General features: G+C 49.7%; 1 protein-coding gene across 1 annotated transcript in view; it reads left to right on the top strand.

The window, feature by feature from the left end:
• Positions 1-16,262, top strand: part of FAM222B (family with sequence similarity 222 member B) — a 267,662-nt gene extending 251,400 nt beyond the window's left edge. The window contains exon 3 of the mRNA XM_085649143.1: positions 10,034-16,262. Coding sequence (XP_085505269.1) covers positions 10,034-12,042 — 2,009 coding nt within the window. The 3' untranslated portion in view covers positions 12,043-16,262. The remainder of the gene's footprint in view (positions 1-10,033) is intronic.
• Positions 16,263-17,755: the final 1,493 nt, after the last annotated feature.

The raw sequence follows: 17,755 nt of genomic DNA, 5'->3' as shown, positions 1-17,755 counted from the left end.
GGACTGGAGAGTCTGTGGAGTCCAAGTGGTGGGGCCTGTGCGATTCCCGTTTGCCCTTGCTGAGCCTGTGGTCGGTGCCGCTGCTGGATGGCGCCGCTGGCAGTCGGTGGCAGCTCTGTGGCGGGTGGCGTATTCCTGCACCCTGGACTAGAGGTAAGGAGTGGGGGTGCTGAGGCCTCTGAGATTGGGGGGAGGATTCGGCCGCTGGTCAGGCGGCAGGCGGGTACGTGGGGCCTGGTTATCACAGCTTCTTTCTCCACACCCGGTCTCCTCCTCCCCCCTCTTCCCCCCCCCCCACTCCCGGTGCGCCTCCTGCGGCTACGGTGTGGGGACCCTGCTGAGCCTCTCCTTTTCGGGTCTGGCATGGCCCATTACTGCGCTCCCGTGGTCTCCTGCCACATCAGTCCTGGCCCCGCTATTATCCCTGCAGACATTGTATGCTACCGCTCTGCAGACCAATCTGGGGCTCTCACGGGGGATCCCTGCTTAGCCCTGGGGCAGGGCCCTTTCTCCCTCCCTCTTCCTTGACTCCGGCCGCGCTTCTAGAGGGGTGGCACCCTGGCTTCCATCGTGACCTTGCGCTGACTGCCTGTCCCAGCTGACCCACTGCTTACCTGCTCTGGCTTGTTGACTTCTCACTGTGGGGTCTGTTTGTAAAGACGTGAGCACTACTTGGTTCTCGGGAGCCGTCATGGGCTGTACAGAGAAGTCTGCGAAAACTCCGGCCACCCAGACCAAGATGGATCGCTTCACCACCTCGGAGGCTGTGGGTGCTGGGGGTGGGCCTGGGCAGGAGACCCCTCCATCTGCGGACTTGGCCACCATCCTCCAGGCCATCCATGCCTCCCAGACCTCGGTGGAAGGCAAAATTGCAGAAGTGCGAGTCGACATGATCCTAATTCGGCAGGAACTCTGTAACGCCACTGCCCGTATTACAGAGACCGAAACCCGCATCTCTACTGTCGAAGATGCTGTTCAACAACTTAAAGGGCAGGTAGCCCATCTTCAATCGCACACACAGGAGTTACATCTCCGGGCAGAGGATGCTGAAAATAGATCACGGCGCAATAACCTCCGCCTAGTGGGCTTTCCGGAGGGGGTGGAGAGGGGCCCTGCGGCGGGCTTCCTGGAGGAGTGGCTGCGGTCGTGGGTCCCCGAGGGCTCTCTCTCTCCATGGTTTGCAATTGAGCGGGCCCCCCGATCTTTGGCCCGAGGCCGGCGCCAGGTGCGCCCCCCCCCCCCCGCCCATTCATCATGCGGATTCTCAACTTTAGGGACCGTGACACTGTATTGGCTGAGGCCCGCAAACAACAGAGGCTGCGTTACAAAAATTGTGCTCTCATGGTCTTCCCAGATTACACCCGCGAGGCCCAGGGCCAGCGCCGCCCCTTTGGGGAGGTCAAGCAGAAGCGAGGGCACTTAACATTCAATACCGGCTTCTCTTTCCAGCTGGCCTGCGTGTGGTGTTCGCCTACAAAACACTGTTCTTTGATGACCAGACGGCGGCCTGGACCTGGGCGACGGAGGAGCGCCCCCTGCGGGCTGGGGCTCGGGCGCTGGACTCAAAGGGGGCGGATGGAGGTCCCGACCGCCCCGCTCCCTTTGCTTCTCAACCTCAGCGTGACCGCTCCCGCAGGCGCCGTGGGCGGAGGGGGGCCCGTTCAGCCTCCCCGTCTGGACACTCACGGCGGCCTGTATCTCCCCCAGGGGAACCTCGACTGAGGGGCACTCCAGCCCTTCTGAAGGCCAGGGTAGAGGGGGTCCCTCGCCCAGGGCCCCCGATGGTTGACCTTCCAGACTCGTACCTCTCCCGCAGCCCGATGCTCTTGCATGATCCTTCTTGAACTGGTCTCTGCCCGCGGCCGGAGACGGTGCTTCGGCCCAGATCATTCTTCCTTTGCCAATGGACTTGTATACACAGATCCGGACATGAGATGGGGTCCTCCATGCTTTCCCATTCCCAAGCGTTTAAGTTTGGTTGTTACTCATTGGTTGATTGTTGGGGCGACAGATGCTTCCGTTCCTGAAGTGTAGGGTGGAAGGGGGGGGGTGTTTCAGGGGGTTGAGGGGGTGGGACCGTTGTCCTGGGTTTCAGTTGTGTTCTTGGTTCTTTTTCTTTCCTTTCCTTCCGCGGCACCAGCTTTCCCACGGCACCTGACTTTGCGCCTCTCCAGACATGCAGATCTCCCTTCGGAGGTCCCCCACTGACTTGTTCCTATGTTTTGTCTGTTTTGGTTCTGCCACACTAATATCCACGAAGCTCCCTGACGTATACTCGATAGGGCAATCGAACTGGGCCTCCCCTTTCAGACTTGTAATCCCACTAACATCCCAAGCGCTATGTCTGACACACCATTGATAAACGCCCCCCTGCGCATTATGTCATGGAACGTTAATGGTCTCTTGGATCGCTTCAAGCGCACGGCTGTCCTCAGATACGCGCAGCGTTTAGGGGTGGACATCCTACTTCTACAAGAAACCCACCTGTTGGGTAATCGCTGTCCCTTCTTAACGCGGTACGGCTACGACAGTGTGGGGCACTCGGGCTTTACAAGGGGTTCCCGAGGGGTGGCGATCCTTGTGAAGTGCTCCCTTCCTCTGGTAACTGTCCAGACGACTGTTGACGCCCAGGGCACTTTTGTGGCCCTCAGTGGCACGTTAAACAGTAACCCGCTCAATCTAGTGTCCCTTTACTCCCCCCCCCACCCCCCCCCCCCCCCTTGATGCTGACGGAGGTTCTGGCTCAGTCTGTTGACCTCCTGGCATCCCTGCCCACCGGTCCCATATTTCTCGGGGGTGACTTTAATGCGGTCTCCTCTTCTGACCTTGACACAACGGGCCCTCCATCCACTTGGAGGATTGCACAGGCCAAACAGATGAGGGCTTGGTCCGCGTCGCTAGGTCTATGCGATGCCTGGCGTTTATGGCACCCCCACTCTAAACAGTTCACGCACACCTCAGCGGCACACCACACACAGGCACGCATCGATGCCATCTTTGTTCCCTCTACGGACTGTCTGTTGATTCAAGACGTCTCGCTTCTTCCGAGAGGTATCTCTGACCACTCGCCAGTGATGCTCCGTGCGGCCTCACCCCCCGCCCCGCCTCCCCCCACCTAGGCCCGACAAACTTGGCGGTTTAATGCCTGGTTTCTCCAAGACAAGGGTTTTGGGAAGGCGGTGAGATAGGAGCGAATACAGTACCTTCTTTCTAACGAGGACTCCGTATCTTCCCGTGGCACCCTGTGGGAGGCGGGTAAGGCCACGATTAGGGGGGTCGCCAGGGTCACCTCAAGCTCCAACGGCAAACCCAGCTGGAGCAGCTAACCTTGCGAGAAGCGCAGGCTCTGTGCCTCGAACGTGGCTCGGCCCGATCCCCAGATGCCTCCGCCCCACAAGACTTCTGAGCCGGCTCCGATCGGAGATCAAACAGCTGTCGCTGGATGCGACCAAACTCTTATGGCGCTCCTCGGTGGCCAGGGTATATGGATGGGGCGACATGAATGGTTCGCTCCTTCACCGCCTGCCCACATATCCTAGGGCGAACCGCATCATCCCTGAAATAGCAGCACCGGACGAGTCCTTATGTCGTGCCCCGTTGGAAATGGCGCAGGCCTTTGCCGCCTATTACCACAAGCTCTATGAGGCTCGGACCCCATCCCTGTCGGAGCTGTTGGACGCGGAGGGGGGCCGCCTTCCGTGTGTGGACACCGCTGCTCGGGTCGATCTGGATCGCCCAATTTCCCGCGAGTAAATTGGCGATGCAATCGCTCTTATGTCGTCCGGCAAAACGCCGGGCCCTGACGCTTTTCCCCAGGAATACTATTCCCAATTCTGAGAGGTTCTCATCCCCCACCTGGATGCGTTATTTCGCGAGGCAGTAGAGAGAGGCTCCTTCCCCCAGGAAACTGACATAGCCACCATTGTAGTCCTCCCGAATTCCCAACCCCCATCACCACAATGCGCAGACTACCGCCCCATCTCCCTCATCAACGCTGAGGTCAAACTGTTCGCCACCCTCCTTGCCCAGCGCCTCAAACCTCATCTGTCTCGGTTGGTCCACCCTGAACAATGCAAATTTATGCCCTCTCGTGGCACCCGGCATTGCCTTCGCAGACTGCACTCTGCCTTGGTCCAACGACACCTCCTCACCCCATACCTAGCGCTCCTCCTAGTAGACTCCGAGAAGGCCTTTGACTCGGTGGACTGGGATTTTCTCCATGATGTTCTTGATATGGTAGGACTCGGTCCCCGCTTTCGGGCCATGGTTAAGGTCCTATACGCCCTCCCAAGGGCTCGTGTTCTAGTAAATGGAGTCCTGTCGGAGCCCTTCTCTTGTCTGTAGAGGGACAAGGCAGGGCTGTCCCCTTTCTCCATTGCTGTTCGCCTTAGTGATGGAGCCCATGATGGCATTGCTGCGGTCCTGCGATCAGGTGCGGGGCTGGGAATGGCCCAACAATGAACCGGATAAAATCGCCCTCTACGCGGACGACGTCCTTATTTACCTGGCGGATCCTGCCCGGTCCGGTCCCCATTGTTTACGTATCCTACAGTCCTTTGCACAGGCCTCAGGTCTCTGATTGAATCCCAATAAATCGTTGCTGGTTCCCCTTCACCTCTCACAAGAATGCTTTGACTGGTAACTCGAAATACCTCTGCACCGTCAATCATTCAAATACCTCGGGATCTGGGTGGCGTTGCTGCCCGAACTCAGCTGGGCCCTTAATGTCACCCAGCTGGTGAAACGGGTTAAGACGGATCTCCAGCGGTGGCAGTCGCTACCCCTAAACCCCATGGGGAAGGTGGCCCTTTTCAAGATGATGGTGCTTCCCCGCTTTCTTTACATGCTTCAGAACACCCCCACATGCTTTCCCAGGGCCTGGTTCCGTGAACTTGATGGGTTGGCCAGCAAGTTCTTGTGGGGAACGGGTAGATCCAGACTAGCGCTCGTTACTTGTAGGATCCTCTCGTTTGACGGGGGGTTGGGCATGACTCACCTTTATCTATACTACTTAGCCACACGACTGCTCTCCATACATGACTGGTTCAACGGGGGGTGGTCTGACCCGGCCTTTAGGCTTGAACTGGGGGAGCTGGGCCTTGCTAAAATCCAATCCTTTCTATACGGGACCCAGATTCCAGCGGGTCTTCCGGAGGTGACGCGCTCGGTGTTACTGGCCTGGCGGGCGGCTCTGCGACACTCCAGCTGGACACATACACTGACCCAATGTACACCCTTGTGGCACGGAACCTGGCTCAGGGAGGTGACGGGGCTTTGAGGTTTCGAAAGTTGGGACCTCATCGGCATCACGCAGCTTGGGGACGTGTGGGTGGGGGACCATATGCGTTCTTTTGAAGATCTCCGGACCAGGTACTCACAGCACCCCTCGCTGTTTTTTCGCTACCTCCAGTTGCATGAAAGTGATATGCATGGAGTAATTGTAGAGGTGTGACTGGTGTGGGGATATCTTTTTATTGTTGTGATTTGTATGGTTTTGACAATAATCAAATCTCTTCTGATTTCGCATTTTACAAAAAAGACATAACCATTTATGTATAGTTTGTTCATTCATAAAAAAGAGATGAATTTTATTGTATGAGATAACAATTAGGGGTGGGCGGAATTTGCATAATCGCGTCACGCAAATCTCCGCGAAACGGTAAAAATCTCCGCGAACACGCAGAAATTCCGCGAGCACGCGGAATTGCTTGTTTGCGATACTTTTTTCCTGTTCGCGATCGCTGTTTGCGTGCTCTGGGTGAAATATCTCGCGAACACGCATATTGAGAACGCGAACAAGCAAAAAATTTCGCAAAATCGCGGAACGCAGATTTTTGGGCAATTTCGCGTTCTCCGCGGAACGCGAAATTACCCAAATTCCGCAAACGGAACGGAATTTACCGCCCAGGCCTAATAACAATGCAAAGAAGAAATCAAATAAGTAAAAAATAACTAAAAAATAATTACAAAATGAATAAAACATGAATAAAATAGATATAAAAATACATACATAGTTGTGGTATTTATCTCCATGTGTACCCAAAATAAGCAAAGCAATTTAGGTCTAGAGGGATACTGCTTAGCATAGTTGGCTACCTCCAGTTGCGGCATGCCCTGTGCTCACATCTGAGAACAGGCACGAGGTTGCCAGATCATAGCTCGCCGGAAGCCCAGATTATGTTTGGGGACTTGGGAAGAGGAGGCATTTACCGCATTTACCGCACACTGATTAACAATACCCCGACCTCCTTGGACCGACTGAGGGCGCAATGGGTGGACTGGGTGGGTCCCTTGAAGGAAGCAGAGTGGCGGGACGCCCTTATGGCCCCCAGAACGGTCACCGCCTCAGCTAGGCTGCGCTTGATACAGCTCTACTATCTACATGCCGCATATCTTACCCCGGCACGCCTTCATCGCGCAGGGCTTAGTCCGTCCTCAGCCTGCGGGGCATGAACCTGCTGATTTCCTCCACATGGTTTGGGTTTGCCCCCTGTTGGCGGGATTTTGGCGGTGCATCGAGGAGGAACTCTCTGAAGTCTTGGGGTGGGGCGTCCCACACAACCTCAAACGCACGCTCCTGGGCATCACTGATGGGCTGGACGGGTCGCGCAACGAAAAATTGTTCTTTACCACAGCTATGGTGGTAGCTAATAGAGAGATTGCGGCCTCTTGGAAATGCCCGAGCCCCCATGGGTGGGGCGCTGGCGGAATGGAGTGGACTGGTGCGCCAAAAAGGAGAAAGTCATGTATGCAGCACGTGGTTGTCTCAAGAAATATCGCAGAATTTTGGGGGAAATGGTTAGGTGGGGGGGGGGGGGTCTAAATCTGGGGGGTTTGACTGTCTACATCTTTGTCTGCTCTATCAATGTCTGCAAGTTGGGTGTTGAGAACTCGTGCTTGTAATCCTCGAACTTTGCGATATGGTGCATATTGGTTGGTGCTTTTCTATTGTAAAATGAATAAAGTTGTTTATCAAAAAAAAAACTTACAAAGACAATAGAGTTGTATTAATTCATTATGAAACGTGTGTTAATGTAATGAAACACAACACCCAGTAAGCCTTTAAGGATTCATTGTTATTGTACCATGTTAACCCTGCAGACTTATTTTGTTACATGAATTCTCACAGATTACCTTTGTAGGCAACAATCTTGGTATTGATGTACCCTCACGCAGAGACCATAGGGTATAGAAGAATTGCACTGCAAAAGTTCTTGCTAGAATCACTTCGGTAGGTCTGACAGTCATACTCTTATGCGAATATCTTGAGAAAGAGGAAAGCTATCAGATCAAAGAAGTAAAATGCCGTCACTCACAGGACAATAGAGCAGACGGGGGAAGCACTCCTCTAGCATCTAAGACTACATTCAGCGTGGGTCAATGGGTCAGCCACTTCAGACATGGACTCTATTGTTTCACGAGTGACAGCATTTTTCTGATCACATGCACATCCACCTGAAAATAAGTGCATTTCAGTGCCACAACTGGAACGTCGGATTTTCCACCAATTTTTTCCATCTCATATTTTTATATTCATTATTGTTGAGCATATTACAGCTCCCCAGTCTGAGATACCAGGATGATTGCCAGTCATTCCATCTGCAGCGTGCTTCCTGCAAGACCACAACCTAGAGATCAGGCCACTTTCATGGAATGATGATGTCCATAGTTTCGCTGTTTTGCGATTACACTTGGCAGCCAAACTTTTAATTCAAAACAACGAAACACCATGTACAACGCCATTGCAAGCCAGCCCCCTGCTGCATGTTTAATTGTGTTACTGCAACCGTATGTCTGCCATGTTTAGGGGACGCATTTCTACTCGATTTTGAATGTCATTGAGTCTGTTTGTGAATTTACTGTGGTTGTGTAAGTGGGTGAACGCAGGAATGAGTCAGTGAGGGAATGAATGAACACATGAGGGCCAAAGTGCATGTATGATGATTTATTAAATGCCGAAAGCCATCATTCACTGAGGAGGCAGTTTCATTTAAAGCCCGGCATATTAACTTTGCCAATGCTTGTTTTCACACTAGTACAGCTCTGGTTTACCAGACACCATTTCTAGTGGAGCGCTGCACTCCCCTTCAGGTAATGCTGCATACCCATCGTTCCTCTTGTTAACTTAGTGTGGTTCCTCGTTCGACCTTGTAGTTAGTTAGGCATTCCCTGCTAAATCTTTTCTCTGCCCTCTTTTCATTTTTTAAATAAATGCAGCAGGTTTTTCACTGTCCGTATTACAGCTATCTTTACCACTTTGATTTTATTTTGCTGGTGTGATAGTCATGATCACCCCATGATACTTAAGAGCGACTTGGAGAAGTGTTACAACAAACAAATGATGGACGGAATGCTGACAATGCAGACATTCTCCCCCAGTCAAGAGATCTGGGTTAAATCCATCGTTCTTTTGCCCACTACGCCACCCCAGTTTAGACATGGCCATATGCAAATCAGTCTTGACCCTGTGCCTCATGGGAACAGTCCATCCCGAACTGCCAAGCCATGTCTTCCCTGGACCGGAATCAAGCATCCTAGGACCGGTTTCTGGCTATCAGCCGTCATCAGCCAGGATAGCTTGACTCCAGTGGCGCAGTGAGCATGGGTCCCACGTCTGGGAATACCCATCCCACTTGGGGCGAAAAGCGTTACAACAAACAAATGATGGACGGAATGCTGACAATGCAGACATTCTCCCCCAGTCAAGAGATCTGGGTTAAATCCATTGTTCTTTTGCCCACTACGCCACCCCAGTTTAGACATGGCCATATGCAAATCAGTCTTGACCCTGTGCCTCATGGGAACAGTCCAGCCCGAACTGCCAAGCCATGTCTTCCCTGGACCGGAATCAAGCATCCTAGGACCGGTTTCTGGCTATCAGCCGTCATCAGCCAGGATAGCTTGACTCCAGTGGCGCAGTGAGCATGGGTCCCACGTCTGGGAATACCCATCCCACTTGGGGCGAAAAGCGTTACAACAAACAAATGATGGACGGAATGCTGACAATGCAGACATTCTCCCCCAGTCAAGAGATCTGGGTTAAATCCATCGTTCTTTTGCCCACTACGCCACCCCAGTTTAGACATGGCCATATGCAAATCAGTCTTGACCCTGTGCCTCATGGGAACAGTCCAGCCCGAACTGCCAAGCCATGTCTTCCCTGGACCGGAATCAAGCATCCTAGAAGTGAGCAGAGACCTAAAACTGCCCCAGACTAACTCGTCTGGCAAAATGGACTTCTGCAGATAGAACCAGCACGCTTCCTTGTAGAACATTGCATCTGTGTTGGGCCTGCTGTTTTAAGAGGAAGCTGTTCTGGTCTGAGCTTTTCTTGTAGTGCTTTCCTCGAAGCACTCTGGTTCTGGATTGTCATATGATGGACGTCGATTTTTGTGCTCGGTATAGTTTAGGTCCCAGCGGTGTGGTGCACTATACTGTTCTCCCACCTGAAACTGGCCTCTTTTTGATCCTTCCCACCCTGCCTCCCCTCTTAAGTTCTGAAATATGTATGAGTGCAGAGACTGGTGGATGAAGAAGCATTTCTACAGATAATGAGCATTTTCTGGCTATATCGCATTCGGACATTCTTTGACTAACGAGCAATATAGTTATTTAAAAAAATAAATGAGTTTGTAGTTATTTTCCTTTTTCTACCTTTTATGAACCTTACCTCTTAAATTAAAGGGGGTGCTTTTTTGTTGCCATCTGTAATTTTGGACCGAGTTACACACTTAGATAATCAGTACCTGAAAACTATTTGGTGACATGCTTTCTTTGACTGCACATCAGCTTGTAAAATGTCGCAGTATGACTTAAATGGGGTTAATTCACCACTGGAAACATGAGCATTCTGATCGTATTTTTTGTTGTCATAAGTTACCACGCTGTTGCACTTCAGAAAAATTATTTCATTGCATAAGTTTTTGTAGCTGATTGATAGTTGCTGTAATAGTGGTTGTAGCCTTCTTTCTTTCTCAGTGTTAACCTGGATATTGTAAAAGTAAATACTTCAACACCTCTTTTGTCTCCGCAGGGGACACTACACAGAAGATGAAAGCTGCTCGGAATCCTACGCCTGCAGAATTGGATGCCTATGCTAAGAAGGTTGCCAACAATCCACTGACAATAAAAATCTTCCCAAATAGTGTGAAGGTACCCCAGCGCAAGCACATTCGTCGTACTGTCAACGGGCTGGATACTTCGGGGCAGCGGTATAGTCCGTATCCAGCGCAGGCCAGCGCCAAGACTGGCCTGCTGGCGATAGTCAAGCCTCCTGCCAAAGCTGTTCTGAAGGACTTTGAAGGAGCGCGTACCCATCTACTCCCGGAAGTGATGATGAATCCCCCGTCCTCTCCCTACGCCGCACCCAGCACTTTAAGTCACACGCAGGGCCTGTCCCGCCCGCAGTCTTTGCAGCATGCACAGGCGCTGCAGCATGCTCACAGTATGCAGCAACAGACTATGGCTCGTCCACAGAGTGTGCCACAGGTGTTACAACACCCTCCTCAAAGCATGCAACAGACACTGCAGCACCACCCAAGCATGCAACAGGCACTGCAGCAACACTCTCAAGGTATGCAACAAACACTGCAGCACTCGCAGGGCCTACAACAGACTCTACAACAGCACCCTCCAGGTATGCAACAGGCCCTGCAGCGCCATCGGGGTATGCAGCAAGCCCTGCAGCAGGCTCAGCAGCAGGCTGAACAGCAGGCTCGGCAGCATGCCCAGAATATGTCACGCGCACAGAGCATACCACAGCCTCTGCAACGGCCTCAGAGTATTCCTCAAAGCATGCAGCATTCTCAAGGTATATCACAACAGACTCTTCAGCACCATCAGAGTATCCAGCAGCAGCAGAGTTTACCACATTCTCAGAGCATGGCGCAGTCTCAGACGATGCGTCAGGCTCAGAGCATGGCGCAGGCGCAGCACTCTCAGAATCTAGGGCAGCCGCAGGCCCTGCAGCACCCTCAGAGCATGGCACAACCCCAGGTGCGGACACAGCACCCCCAGAGCATGGCACAACCGCAACCACTGCAGACCGCTTCGAGCTTGCCCCATGAGACTCTGCAGCACCCTGCCAATCCTCTTCTGCAGACTGGCTTGCATGGCGGCAGAAAGATGCCGGATGCTGACGCCCCACCTAATGTGACCGTGTCTACCTCAACCATTCCTCTCTCTATGCTGCAGCAGAACCGGCCCCCAGACCTGACCAGTATCGTCCAGCAGATAAACCAGTTCTGTCAGGCCCGGGCTGGGCTCGGCACTACCTCGGTGTGTGAGGGACAGATTGCAAATCCCAGCCCTATCAGTCGTAACCTGCTTATCAATGCAAGTACCAGGGTCTCTGCTCACAACCTGCCTATATCTGCTTGCATAGGAGCCCCAGCTGACCATGCTGCTGCTATTTCTGCTGCTTCTGGTAACGTTCCCCTGGTGAATATCAGGATGCCGGCATCATACCCCAGTGATCTAAAACCTCTTGCATGGAACCAGCACCAGCTTGCACAACTGCAGCAGATGTGTGGAGAAGCTGGTAAACACCCTCAACGAGAGATGACAGTGCAGGGATTTCCAATCAAAACAGCAGCCTACCCTCAAGAACTGTGCATGGGCCAGTCGTTCAACTTGAAGCCCCCTATAGAAAAGCCTACCCCTTCTCCCCCTGTGAACGGCTTGCCTGGGTCCCTGCCGTACCCCAATGGGCACTATTTCCAGCCCATGTGGAATAATATCCTGCCCACACCGAATAGCGACAGCTCTGGTTCTCAGGAGCTGGCCATCCCTTTCCATGGAGGGCCGCCAGCAGCAGCACCCTTGGACTGTGCGATGGGGTCTCATTACAGGGCTGGAGCGGGTTCTTCTGGCCAGAACAGCATCATGCAGACCATGGATTGCATCGGTGGGGAATTCCAGCAATCCTGTTTTAGAGATCAGAGCATGGCCACTCTTGGGAAGGTCCAGCGGCCTGCTACAGGCCACGCCCAAGAGCCCACTGATAGTCATAACCTTCATCTTCAACACCCTGGGTATAGATAGGTTAACCCCACCATTACCAATGAAATTATAGGTTTTAGTCTTAATTTGAACTCCTAGCAAGGCTGTTTTTTATTTTGTGTTTTTTCTTTTTTTTACTTGCAAACTTGATGTGATCATTAGCATGCTGCACGATATTATGAATTCCATCTTGTAGCTGGTGTCATGGTCATTGCTTTAATATCTTAAAAGCTTCTTAAGTATTGAAGTGTTGAGCTGAGTATTAAAACTATCTCCAGCTCAGACTGCGACAAATCTCCTCAATGGCAGATTGTCTTCTCCCTTAACGCACATATATCAATTGCTAGTTAAACCATCATTGCTCGTGCTCAGCCTCATCTCCACACAATAGTTGATACACCCGCCCTTACGAGTCATAGACCCTCACCAGTTGCCTAACCTCACACCTTCACCAACTCTCTCCTCACTCCTCAGGCCCAGTTTTCAGCCTTACACCCCAGAACCAGTCTTCGATCCTCACCCAGCATGCCCATTCATTGATCCTCACACCCCAGGCCCAGTTATTGATCCTGTGACACCTTCCGCCTCCTGTAACTTTTAATCTGTGTACTCTCTTCACATTTGCTGTGCTGATCCTCACGTCCTCCCCATATTTGCTTTTTTGTGATCTTCACACACACTTTTCCCAGCCCTCCCATTTCTGCTTAACTTTGTGCCAGTATCCCCCTTTTTATTCCTAGTCTCATTTATTCTACCCACCTGGCAAGAACAAGTTATTTTTTCGTGTGAATTATTAACTTTCCACTCAAAAATAATGCTATGACGCATCAAAGGGAATCGAGCAGGAGAACTGTTTGTCAACTAACGATGAAGCTGAAGGCTACAGAACTAGCTAGCTAAATGGGTTGTTACGACCCCCACGATATTCATATTAAGGTTGAAGAACTGGTTTGCGACTGCTACATTGTGGATGTTGGATGCAGAATGGGTTGAATACCCACATTGTGTGAACAACACTATGTGGGTACAATATGCCCAGAATGGTTTTTAGGTGCAGACATGGCTCAGTATGAATTCCACATTCTGTATGTAGACTGCAGGACTGGTTGGGTGTGATCTTGAGTTTGACTACATGTGTGGCATTGGTTGTGAGGTCACCTGTGTGGATGTATACTGCACAACTAGGTAGTTGTGATTTCTACGATGTAGGCAAAGGGTACAGAACTGGTTGGTTTTGAGCTTCATGACGTGCTGACTACAGAACTGCCTGTGTATCAGCTCCGCCTTGTGGATGCTAACTGCACAACTAGGTGGCTGACTTGGTTTTAGCTACATAATGTTGCTGATGGCTGCAGCACTGAACCAGTGTAAACTCCACAATATTAATGTAGGTTTCTGAAAGTACATGTGTGAGTGAACCCCATGATGTGGCTGCAGACCTGGTTGGTTGGGAATAGCCTTTTGTGGCTGCAAACTGGAGAAATAATCAGGCGGGACCTAGTCATTGTAAGTATAATCTTCAGATTGTTTGAGACCGCCTCCGTGGAGGAGGGGGTGGTATGGTCTAGGCTTCAAAGAGTAAGATTGAGATCCCACCGTTTTTCTGCTTCACTAGTCATAAACTGTTGGTTCCTCGTATATACCGAACACTACAGAGAAAATGAGTAGACATGTATCTGCAGATTTGTGCCTGGGATCAGTGGTAATTGCTTAAAACACACACTTATGACAGTGATTGAAGACATGTCTCTTGAGGTTGCACATTGCAGGCTTGGAAGCTAAACAGTCTTACCTAACAAGTTATCTCCATGGTTCGCGGTTTTCACACTTTAGAATTCTTGCTTGAACACCTCTGCACAGTGTGCAAGTATCGCTCAAATTCACTGGTTAGATTTCAGCACACAGCCTTCGAATTTTGCTCAATTTTGAGTGACATAAATTGCAGGGAAATGTCATTATACGACAACCTTGTTGCTACTTCCTATAAATTTGTTGGTGCTACTTGCACTTGTCAGTTTCTTATATTGCACCCACACGCATTTGTATAGCACTATGGTGGAGGACGCCGATTTTATTGTAGCAGATGCAAACTATGGATCTCTGATCCTTCACACTATCCCACTGTACTCCAACCCACCTTGGCTTGAAGATAATTGCCTGGCTACATTCATTCAGCCATGCGATCCGGACTCTCTCTTAGGACACATTTAAGCTTCTCAGAAGCATGCTGCTGTTGGAGCTCTCTTTGCCTTGCATGCCAATGTAGAGCTCGAAGTAGCCCACTTTTCATGCTTTGCTTGGGCATTGCTAGGGCAAAACGGTCTCATCTTTCCTGCAAATGTCTCTCCAGTTTGCGTGGTTCCTTCCATCACATTTGCTTGGCTGGAATGGATTGCGTAATGCCAGAACTAATGATCACGCCAAAGTTTGAAGTATTAAAACAAAAAAACATTTGTTCTTAAATGTACACTGGCTAAAAACTATTGCTATACTACTGTAACTCTAAGTGTAATTCTTCTGTGTGAATGGTGCCTGTTAGTCTGGGCATCAGTAGCGATGTGTATGAGTACATCCACAGCATCAACAGGTCATTGGCATCCCTCACTGTCCTCGAATATGAAGCTAGCCGATCACAAAGCCTTAAATATAGTCGAAGTACCTGTGGCTCTCCTTGTCAGCATCATGGAAAGTTCCCCGAGTTGTAAACCCCTTCTCTTCTGAACAATACTAAGTATCATTTTAGCCACTGAATTGGAATGTGGAAGGAGCAACCAATGTACCGATCCAGTCGGCATCCGAAACCAAGACTCCACGACTGGGCCAGTGCAGTGCAAAATCTCCCCCCTACTGGCCTCGGACCTTATCGTACAGACCTCATTGTCTCTCCATCCAAGACTGTTCCTCCCATGTTTTTGCCTTTCTGTTGACGTTTGCTGGCCTTATCAGTGAGATGGGTCTGTGCAGCAGACCCACGTGGGCAGCATCTGGTCCAGAATAGTTAAGGTGCTGCCCATTCGCTCTGTGCCACCATTCCCCGCCCCACAGTTGATGCTTCCCTCCTCTGTTGCTGGGCGTGAGCCTGTGTCTGCACCCTCGATGGGGGTATCTCCATGCAGCCATTTCAGCGTCTTACGGCCTTTTTGTTTAACATGGATGACTATTAGAAACTGTTGATGTGCGACTTAAAGATGACCTTCCTCCCATTGAATATGAAATCGAGGTTCCTCCTGCCTTTTTCAACCCACTCTCAGAAGCTATTTTAAATTGAACACTAATTTTTTGTATTAAAATGGAATCTTCAAATGAACTTTAATCTTTCCTTTACAAAAAGCATGAATAGAAAACCTGCCCCATTTTTAACATCTGATTTATTTTCTTTTTTTTTTTTTTTTTTTTTTTTGAAGTGATGTTTAGCTAAATAGATTACTTAAACAGGGGAGGGGATTTTTTTTAATTAAAATGAGTAGTCTCTAAAAGTCTAGCCATCTTTCTATGTTGGTTACGCATAACGTCATTATTTAATGTATAATTATTGTTTTTAATTGTATTCTACTATGGGGAATTCTCTTTAGGGAGAACCGTAAAGTCGAGGTTGTTCACCTGAGACAGATAACTTGCGTATTGGCTTGTGTTGCCTTATTTAAAAGGAAGAAATATGAAACTGAAAATTTGCCTGACTGTGTAATGCCAAATGATAGCGAACCGATGTTCTAATTTATTGTTCACAATGCTCCTGTCCCTCTGCCATCTGTGAAAACTGGTAAATATACATGGATGAAAGAAGTCTAATATGAAGTTTGTGTCATAAATATTTTCTGACTTGCATACCTCCCTGAAGTCAAGACTTGTCTTCATTCCCCATTCTCCTATTACTTTGTCCTCTCCCGGACCAGTGGAGGCCCTTTCCAGGACGCGGTCAAATAGTCAGCTATTCTGTTCCCTTGCAGTGTATTCTCTCCACCTGAATACATCATTTTCGCTGAATAAAGTGTTAGAACTGCCGGTTCCTTATTTGTTCTTCAACTGGAGAGATTCGCTGGTGTAAAAAGAAGGGGAAAGCTTTGAATTTTCTTGCCCAGATAATCCTTGCCCCCTTTGATAGTTTGGAATGAGGTATAATGTAGCAATGATGCAGCAGTGCTACCTAGATTGATAATCCTTCCCTAATTAAAGTCTCCAAATAAAATTAGCTTAAATTAAATTTTTGTCCAATCTCTCTATATACTTTTCAGGTTTTTTTTCAAATAAATTGAAAAACATTTTGTGAAGTCTTCTCCATTGATCGATCACACTGTTTTGCTTTGAGGACCATTTAAACTGTTACAATTTCGTGTGCACAGATGCAGTGCGAAACATTCTGCTCGCACTGTCGAATCACTTCAGTTTTTTCTTTAAGGGAAGAAATACAGATCAGGTTGAGTTGCCCAAACTGGTATTTGTGCTCTGCGTTTTGAGGTTTTCTTTAGTTTCAACGTTTTGCAAGCAATATTTTTCATGGTGGAGGGGGAATGATGTTCTAGATAATACAGCTGCTGTAAACTGTGCTCCAAAAGGCACACTTCAAATGCCTAGGGAATTGCTTTTCAGGTTTCGCCTGCACAGCGCATGCTCTGTGCTTATGAGGGGTTTTGTTTACAATAAAAGATTTGAAGCTCGTCCGTTGCTTACCATTCGTTAGCTTCATTGTCACTCTCCTATGCTGCCCTCTAATTGGCCCGCTCCAGACAGACCTTGCTTCTTTTTCTTTCTGTGGAACAAGGACAGATAGATTAAACTTGGTGTCAAACCGCTGATCGCGCTGTGATTCAGGTATTATTTCCATCACTGCCGTTACCTGGATTCAAATTCTTTATCCCCAACCAGTACAGTATATTTGCTCCCTCACTCAATAGTCCCTCTTTGTCTAAAACACATTTATTTGTAAACAAACCAGTTCTCGCAGAAGCATTGTACCTGCTTTGAATCATATGCATCAGATGTTTGCATAGATAAGTGGTCATGATAATTGGTAACCTATTGTTTTGTATGATAATTGAAATTAGATAGCACTTACTATACCTGATCAGGCTTTCAAGCACAATAGGGCAATTCATGGCACCTTGGGCAGTTTTTCATACCACACAATGCCACTCCACGCCATATAGAGTGCCACTCCACACAATGCCACTCCACGCCACAAAGTGCCACTCAACTGAACACCACACATTGCCACACCACTCTACTCTGCCACTCAGTGCTTCCCTATGCGCGCCACTCCGTGCCACTCTGCGTCCCTCTTCCACTCCACACCATTCCATGCCATTCCTCTCCACTCTATTGCTCCACTCCACCCTACTCTATGCCATTCCATTCTACCCCACTATATCCCACTCCACTCTACACCTCTCCTATATGCCACTATACTCTACGCCACCCTACTGTACAATCTACTCCGTGCTTCTCTACTCATGCCTCTCTACGCAACTCCACTGTAGCCCCTCCACACCATGTCACTCCACTCCACACCATGTCACTCCACTCTACACACACTGTGCCACTCTATGCTGCTCCACTCTACGCAACTTCACTCCACGCCACTCAGCTCTAAGCCACTCTACGCCATTCTATGCCACCATACTCCACTGAACGCCATGCTACATTCTGCTCTATGCCACGCCGCTGTACGCCACGCCACTCTACTGAGCTCACTCTATGCTGCTCCACTCTATGCCACTTCACTCACTCCATTCCGCTCAAAGTAACTTCACGCCACTCA

The sequence above is a fragment of the Triturus cristatus genome, chromosome 3_2 (genome assembly GCF_964204655.1).
Source record: "Triturus cristatus chromosome 3_2, aTriCri1.1, whole genome shotgun sequence".
Taxonomy (NCBI): domain Eukaryota; kingdom Metazoa; phylum Chordata; class Amphibia; order Caudata; family Salamandridae; genus Triturus; species Triturus cristatus.
This window is presented reverse-complemented; position numbering and strand designations above follow the sequence as displayed.